Source organism: Babylonia areolata, chromosome 5 (assembly GCF_041734735.1).
Source record: "Babylonia areolata isolate BAREFJ2019XMU chromosome 5, ASM4173473v1, whole genome shotgun sequence".
Taxonomy (NCBI): domain Eukaryota; kingdom Metazoa; phylum Mollusca; class Gastropoda; order Neogastropoda; family Buccinidae; genus Babylonia; species Babylonia areolata.
In genome coordinates this window covers 29268764-29277450 of record NC_134880.1, presented here as the reverse complement: position 1 = coordinate 29277450, position 8687 = coordinate 29268764, and the positions used below count along the sequence as shown (strand labels likewise).

General features: G+C 43.1%; 2 protein-coding genes across 5 annotated transcripts in view; one reads left to right on the top strand and one right to left on the bottom strand.

Moving 5' to 3' along the window:
• Positions 1-3544, top strand: part of LOC143282019 (uncharacterized) — a 71740-nt gene extending 68196 nt beyond the window's left edge. For all 4 annotated transcript variants that reach the window (XM_076587440.1, XM_076587436.1, XM_076587438.1 and 1 more), the window contains exons 2-3: positions 1388-1626; positions 2062-3544. In XM_076587440.1, coding sequence (XP_076443555.1) covers positions 1406-1626; positions 2062-3406 — 1566 coding nt within the window. In that variant the 5' untranslated portion in view covers positions 1388-1405 and the 3' untranslated portion in view covers positions 3407-3544. The remainder of the gene's footprint in view (positions 1-1387; positions 1627-2061) is intronic.
• A 3824-nt stretch (positions 3545-7368) lies between these two features.
• Positions 7369-8687, bottom strand: part of LOC143282444 (gamma-tubulin complex component 4-like) — a 43139-nt gene continuing 41820 nt past the window's right edge. Inside the window, exon 16 of the mRNA XM_076588086.1 lies at positions 7369-8374. Coding sequence (XP_076444201.1) covers positions 8368-8374 — 7 coding nt within the window. The 3' untranslated portion in view covers positions 7369-8367. The remainder of the gene's footprint in view (positions 8375-8687) is intronic.

The following is an 8687-nucleotide window of genomic DNA, read 5'->3' as shown; positions in this document are numbered from 1 at the left end:
GGGTAACCATTTTATTTCAAAGTCATTTAATGTCCATGCCATTCTTGCGTTATTTTCTTCAATTTGGTATCGCGAAAATAGGTAGCTTTTAAAAGAAGGTAGGTTCGGTGTGCTCTTTTCCATTTTGCACCTGTAAATAATTTATACATTTAAAAAGTCAGACACTGACTTTGTGAGCATATTTTCAGCTATACTAAATAATATTATATTTTCTGTTATTCTTATGTTTGTACATACTGTACTTTTTTTTTCTTTTAACAGCTTTTCGAAGTTTCGCCAAAATTGTTTTGCGCTATTACATCTCCAGAATATGTGTTCAATATTATCCTTTGCTTCCATACAGAAGTCACAATGATTGTCATTTACTAGTCCCATTTCTTTCAGAATAACTTTCGTTCCAATAATTCTGTGTACTATACGTAATTGTAACCATTTAAGTTTTTATGTCATCTATTTTCTGTATATTATCAAACACTTTTTTCCACGAAATATCTACTCCTAGTTTTTCAGACCACTTTAGACAGCCGTCGGGAAGCTTATTGTCAGATAATAAAATATCGTATTGTGGCCTGGTTCCTTTAGGTACAGAGTATATAATTTTTAACGCTGAGGGAATATCGTGCGTTGTGTTTTCTGATATGTTTAATTCTGTTTCTGTATATATACGTACTTCTTAATGGCTTGTAAACGTCCATTGAAACTTTAAAAAATGTGCATTAATTCTATATTTTCTGTTAAATTCGTTGTGTGCAAGAAAATTTCCATCATCGTTTACGAAGTGTGCAGTGCAATATATTCCCTTGTTTATCCAATTTCTATACTTAATAGTGTTGTTTTCTGTTTCTATGTCTTTTTCTGTTTCCAACTAATTTTCTGAGCACCAACATACTGTTCTTTTCATGTTATCTTACTTCATCTAGTTCCGACTTTCTTTTCTTTCTTTTTTTATCTTATTTTTTATATAATCGATTTCCTAGTCTTTTTGCTTACTATTAATTTTCTGAACACCGATAGATGTATTGATATATTTTTCATGTCATCCTCTTTCAGCCAGTTCGGGCGTTTAATTTATTCATTCAGTTAGTTAGTCAGTTTAGTTATTTGTTTGTTTGTTTGCTTATTTTACACACACACACACACATATATATATATATATATATATATATATATATAATTGATTAATAAATAATTAATTGATAAATTTATTTATTTACCTATCTATTGTTTTGGTCTTTCAACCAGGTCGGGCCTTTTTTCTTCTTCCTTTCTATCTTTATTCATTAATTTTATTATTTATTTATTCATTTATTGTTTTGGTCTTTCAACCATATCGCACCCTTCCTTCATCTCTTTATTCACAGTTGTTGTTTTTTTCTGTCTCTGTCAGGGCCAGCAGCAAAGCCTGATGTCGGGGTCCCGGAGGCGGGAGAGGGAGGTGGTGGCCGTGGCCTTCAACCAGAAGGAGCAGCGCGTGCTGGAGAAGTCTCTGGCCACGCTCCGCCTGGAGGCCTCCTACTCCCTCAAGCTGCTCGACCTCCACAACCGCACCGTCAAGGTCCACTTCCGCCAGATGAAGGACAGGGTCTCCCGGATCAAGTCCCACCTCGAGCCTGACGAGATTCATGAGTGAGTTGGGGGAGGGGAAGGGGAGGAGGGGGGGTGGGGTTGGTTGGGCATAGACACTAGAATTTCCTGAGATATTAGCGTCTTTAGGGTGGGTGGGGTTTGGTGGGGTGGTGAATGAGGATGGTGGGTGGGTGGGTGGTGGGGGCGTGGGGTGGGGGGAAGGATGGGATGGGAAGAAGAAATAGTGGGGGGAGTTCGGGGTGACTTTTTTTGTTGTTTGTTGTTGTTTTTTTCTTGGGGGTGGGGCCGGGGGTGCGGGGGGTCACTGGATAGGTATTTACTTCATATCTTCTAATTTTCTTCTCTTCACTAGTCCCCCTCCTCCTCCTTCTTTTTCTTTCTCCCCCTCCTCCTCCTCTGTCTCCTTCTCCTGCTGTCATCCCCAGCTGCAAATGCAGTATCGTCACCTACCTACATGATGTTTTTGTGTTGCAGACTCAGACAGCTGGAGGCAGAGGGCAAGCTCCAGCCCATGTACCCCGCAGTCAGTCTAGGCTCCGCCATCAAGATCGCCGCCGCCGCCCGCAGACTCAACTCTTCCCACCGGACCACCCCGGCCCGACAGCTCCGAGCCAAAAGCGCCCAACCCAGGGTCAACCTACCCGACCACAACGGAGGCTTGGCCCCGCCCCCGGGGATCCTGAAACGCAGCAACTCTGTGACCGGGGTGTTCGTGGACGTGCCCCCACCCCCTGCAGGCTGCCGGCCAGGGTCTGCCAGTGTGGCTGTGGGAGGCTCGTCCAGACCCAGCACAGCACTCAGTGCTCACAGGGGAGCGGAAGGACACTCTGCCGGTGCGGCTGTCAGCCCTAAACTCTCAGAGACAACCAAGCCGAACGGGAACAACAACAAACTCTGTGCAGGTACCGCCTCGGAGAGGCCGGGGTCGCGAGGCCTGACGAGACCATCCCCTGCTCAGACCCAGGTCCAGCAGAACGGCACTTCCTCCTCCTCGTCCATGGACTCTCAGCACTCCAAAGGGTCCACGCCCTCCCCGCACCAGGCCCACAAGCACCCCGCGGACGGCCCCCAGCAGGGCAGGAAGCCCAGCCCCGTGATCACGGTGAACGGTCACAGAAACAAAGACGGGGACAGGACCAGAAGGTCCTCCGCCGCCACCTCCCACTCCCGGACCACTACCTCCCACTCCCACTCTCACGCGCCCTTCTCCTCGCACGTGGCCACAGAGAAGGAAGCGCGTGAACGCGAGGACGGCGTCAGGGAGGGGGGTGGAGTCAGTGTGGCCACGCCCAGGTCCCACCACGACAGGACCTCCTCCTTCCTGAGCGTGCAGGACGACCTGGTGGACGACCTGGGAGAGGACCTATTCGCTGAGCGGAGGGCGGAACTGCTGGAGGAAGAGCAGTACCGGGCGGCGGTCATCAGCCGGCGGAAAGACAGGTTCCTGCGAGACATTGACCAGTACCTCAAGGACAACCCTCCACTGACCCCGATGACCCGACCCGTTTTGGACAAGGCCAAGGGTCAAGGAGGCGGCGGCGGTGGCGGTGGTGGTGAGGGGGTGGACGCTTTGAGTGGCGCTCTCTTCAGGCGGAGGCGGGTGGAGTTTAACGCCCGACCGACGTACCTGCCAGAGCAGGACTACAAGGAGCGGCTGATGGGGCTGTGGCGGGACATGAGCAAGTGTCGCTACCTGCGGGTGCCCGACGAGAGGATCGACCTGTCGGGCATCAACACGCTGGCCACAGACACCATGCGCCTCTTTCAGGTCCTCAAGCACCGGGAGGTGGAGCCGCTGGCCAACGCCTGGACGGAGTGACGCCTGGTTGGCCCATATGTTGGTGGCCACTGTGTGTCTGACGGACTGCCTTTCCTCTGACAGACCAACTTTCCTCTGACAGACCAACTTTCCTCTGACAGACCAACTTTCCTCTGACAGACCAACTTTCCTCTGACAGACCAAGGAAAAACCAACTTTCCTCTGACAGACCAACTTTCCTCTGACGGACTGCCTTTCCTCTGACAGACCAACTTTCTTCTGACGGACCAACTTTCTTCTGACGGACCATCTTTCTTTCCTGACCGACCACATTTTATGTCTGACAGACCACCTTTATGTCTGACGGATCTTCTTTCTTTCCTGAAAGACCACCATTCTGCTGACACACCACCAATCTTCAGCGCCTGGAGGGAGTGATAGGGGCATGGCCCGTCTTGTCTGCAGCCTATACAGTGTGATCCCACGTTTGTCGCCTGGCATTACTCTCTCTCTCTCTGTCTGTCAGTCTCTGTCTTTTTCTCTGTCCCTGTCTATCATTGCAGGAATTTCTGAACCAGCACAATAGGTATTTCCACAAAAGAAGAATTGAATATAATCATAAGAAGAAAAATATAGAATAGCCGTTAAATCTCCGTCCGATAAAAAGGAAGTACACACACACACACACACACACACACACACACACGCGTATATATATATATGTATATATATATATATAACACCATCATCTGTCTCTTTCTCCCTCTTTCTAGCTTTCAGAAATGTGCGAATCGTCATTGTAGTTATCAGACAAAGCAGTGTAAATAGCAACAGGTCATTTGGGTATAGGCGGAGGAGCAATAACGGACTAGTTAATTAAAGTACATGAACGTTATTACCGACTACCTCAGCGTAGTGACGGGTGGGAACGAATGAAATTTGAAACATACATAGCATACTCAACCAAAATTAATATGCACACATTTGTGTGTGTGTGTGTGTGTGACAATATTAGAATGAATAAAGTGAGCAAACATAAAGGAGAAAAACATCCTCATGAAAAGGTTAAGAAGGAAGAGCAATCACGACATGAAAGAAGAAGGTTGAACAAAATTGGGTTTAACGTTGTTTTTTAAGTCCAGTTTGTGCTATGAACTAAAAAGTCAACTGAATGCTAGTGTTGTTGTTACAGTAATTTATTCATATTTATGTTCGTATTGTCTTTGCTATACAGCAACTTCTTCGGTGAAATGATCTGAGCTGCCCATATTGTGGGTTATCGAGTTTTAAATACTCGAGTGACAAAAAGCACGAATCAAAAGGAAATACCGCAATATGCAGCCTGCACAAGTTGCGGACAGTGTGTGAGAAGAACGATATCAGTGGTGTTTTGGTGATTTTTTTTATTTTTTATTTTATTTTTTTAGTTATATCGACCTTTGCACATATCAAGGATGGCGTCTCTGTACTTGATTATTCAACACTGTAAACATTTATGACCTATTAATATTGTTGTACTGATGTATATAATCTCCAGTTCTGACTTTCATTCATATTGATCTAGGCTTTTCGGATGTGACGTGAATGGGAAGTGCATTTTGAAACAAAGTGACACTACTTGTACGGTTATCAGTGTAAGGTGATGACAAACGGTGTGGAACTGACATTCTCATGTGTGTATTTGTTTGTTTTTAATTTGAGGGTGTACAACGGTCTGTTGCTGACCATGCCTAAACTTGATCTCTCTCGTTTACCACAGTGGCTGGACGATTTGTGTGTGTGTGTGTGTGTGTGTGAGCGCGCGCGCGCATGTGTGTGTGTGTGTGTGAGCGCGCGCGCGCATGTGGGTGTGTGAACGCACGCGCATGTGTGTGTGTGTTTAACAGAACGACTAATTTTATGGTACGAGTCAAATTGTGTTGTATATGACTTCTGACTACATGAAAGACATAATTATATACTTTGACCGTCTGCATCAGCGATGTAGTAATTATATATATATATATACATACTGCCCTATCATAACATGCAGACAGATTCTGGAGCACAGAGTAAAGAAGAATTAGCTTCAGCTGACCAGTCTGGGTGGAACAGTTTGTGATTGGTAACGTGTATGTGTACACATGTGAAAATGACAAATACATGTACACACGTACGCACGCTTGCTTGTACACATACACACACACACACAACCACAGAATATGCATGTTGCCTCAATGGGTGAAATTTCACAGGAAACTAAACATGGTCAGTTGCTTCAGAAGCAAAGAAAATTAACTGCTATTCTGTTTTGCTGTTTCCAATGACTTGCAAAGCACTCTGTGATATGAACCGCATACCGTTTCCCTGTGATATCATGCACAGCACATATTTTCCTGTAAATCTATATTGATTGCCGTTTGTAATTACATATATTTTTTTCTTCTTCTTCTTTGTCTACCCCATCCTTAAAGTTAATGCCTTTTCAGTGGCTTTACTTTTCCACTCTGCTCATTATGAATCCAAGTAATACGCATTATCAATCCAAATCCATTAAAATATGTTGACTTGTTTCATGGCAGTGAATAAAAACAAACCATAACAGTGTAAAATCCCTAAATCAGTGAAAATCAATCGGTAACCTGTTTTGATGAAGTTGAGTTCTTGTCTCCACTCTGTATTTGAGTGAGAGAGCATGGGTGTGCTGGATCAGTTGGGGTGTAAAAAACGGGTGACATCCCGTTGCCTTTCAAGGGTGGTGGTTGGTGAAATCATACAACTTAAAAAGCACGTTTTTCACCATGGAGAGGCAGTTGTAGGAGTTGTAAAAAGCGGGATCAAACCCACTGAGTGATAGAGGGAGTGGCGATACATTTAATGTTTCATAGCGAGCCTGTGCCACAGCTGGCTGCCATCTTCTTGCAGTTAGTTTCTCATGTGACGCTGCCAGAAGCAGTTCTAACGTTATAGCATGGTTTCAAGTTTAGTACCTGATACGTGTTCCAAACTTCAACTGTTTTGTTGTCCAGCAGTTAAATGCAGCATTCAAAATAAGACAAATCATGAAAGTGACACTCCAATAGAATTACATATAATGCTTTTGGTTAAGTATTTTACAATGTAGTACTATGTGTGTGTGCATCTGCATGTGTGTGAGTGTGTGTGTGTGTGTGCATGCATGCGGTTGTGTCATTGTGTGTGGGGGTGAACTGTGTGCAGGTATGCCTATGTCACTTGTATTTCCATGGTTGACAAAATTCCACGAGTAGGCATAGTTATGTTCAAATTTGTCAATATTTCTCAACCTGTGAGATACCTAGAAAAAAAAAAATGTCAGTTTTGATGTACACTGCATAAATGCAGTCTGTTTTTTTCCGGCATAACAAAGACAAAATTAAAAGAACCTGAATTTCTGATGTACACCTCTACACTTTATGGTTTGTCTGCCACTTTTCCACCTCCTTTCTTTTAACCTCTGTACGTCTATCGTCTGTCTCTGTATTTGTGTGCATGCACACACATGTATGTATATATCTGTGCCCTCTTAGCATGTTATTTCTTCTGTTGCAGCTCTCGGCTTGGATTTCTTTAATTGCTTTAATTTCATGACACCCATGAAACAAAAGGGTTAAACTGGGAAACAAGTTTGAAAAAAATGCACGTATTCAAAAAAAATGAAAATTGTCTGTTTTTGCCCATGTGTTTGGTATCCATACAGCCATTAAGGACTGCACCATCATACCTACACTTCCAGAATTAATTAATTCTGCAGGGACTGTCAATGTCCTTTGCACATTAACACTCTCTTTGACTTGCTGAATTGGAGAAAGTCATGTGCAAAGGATACAAAAGCACCAATAAAACCAGCAAAAATTACTAAGCACCATTCAGAATGCTAAGTTTTACATTTTGGGCTTGAAGGATGCATAGGGATGTAAAAAAAAAAATATAAAAAAAAGTGGAAAGAAGGAAGTTGGTTTTCATGAATTTCTGACTTGTCTGGAGTCCATGAAAAACAAAAAAACAGAAGCATTAAGAATGTTTCACAGGCTTCATTTATTCTGGCATGCATTCATCAGCTGTACAAACAGATCTGTTTTCAAAGCTTTGCTTCCTCACAATGACTTCATATGTATCACAATGTGTTTACATGGACACTCTTCCAATATCCCTCATTCATCTCCATACATATGTACAGTACATTCATTACTATCCACAAAACATAAACTAAAGACACTGTACATAAGTCATAAATCAAGTATTTGTCATAACTGATAACATCTCTCAGTATTTTGCACTTATTTTTTTTTTTTACTAGGAAATGGAAAACGACTGGCATTCAAATGTTCTCAATTTCAACACCAAATGAATTAAGTAAACTTGAGCGTGCTTGTGAGTGGACATGGTTATTGATACTTACATAGAGCCTATCTTTGTTCAGAGACCAGACTCTAAGTGCTTTACAAACATGCAATCATTTACACCACAGGATGTCTATCGGGGTAGAGCCAACTGAAGGCTACCTTTTGACACTAGCCATTAATTTCCTGACACATTCAGTCAGGATTCAGTCATACACATGCACACCTGTATACTAGGGTGGATTTTTCTTCACAAAATTGCCAAGGGCAACCCTTTTGTTGCCATGGGTTCCTTCATATGTGCCAAACCCATGCTACATATGGGACCTTGATTTATTGTCTCATGTAAATGGGAGTGTTCAGACCACCACTCAAGGTCTACAGGAGAGGAGAAAATCCTGGTGAGTGTGACATTTGATCCTGCACCCCAAGATTCTCTTGCCTTCTAGGCAGACACATTATCACTAGGCCACAACTTAACAACATGCGTTTGAGTATACATGTATGTATTTGTATGGAAGCACATGGTTTTTCTGTTCTTTCTTTTCAAAAGCCATTCCATGAGGACACAAGGTCAGTGAGCAGCACTCCAGAGGTAAGTGAAAAAACTGATACATGAGCTTCTCTGCTTCATAGTCCTGAGACTGTTCTGGTGAACCATGCTGCCAACCAATCGTCTTTTCAAACACTGCAACATAAAAAAATCACCATTTAGGACAGTATATTAACTACTTTGGTCTTTTTGTTTGCTTTTTCATAAGCATCATTATCAAAGCAAACTTCTGTTTAGTCAGAACTGAATAAGAAATAGTACATTATAAAGCCAGTACTGTTCAACAGAAATTTATCAGGTTATAGCTCCATCTACATAGTTTGCCTCTGCTTTGTTCTAGCAGCTTGCCAGAATCTGTCAGTTCCAGACATGACAAGATTCCATTCCTGACACTGAAAGTGAAAACAGAATAGAACTGACTAGCATAGAATGTCTTTATTACCAAGTG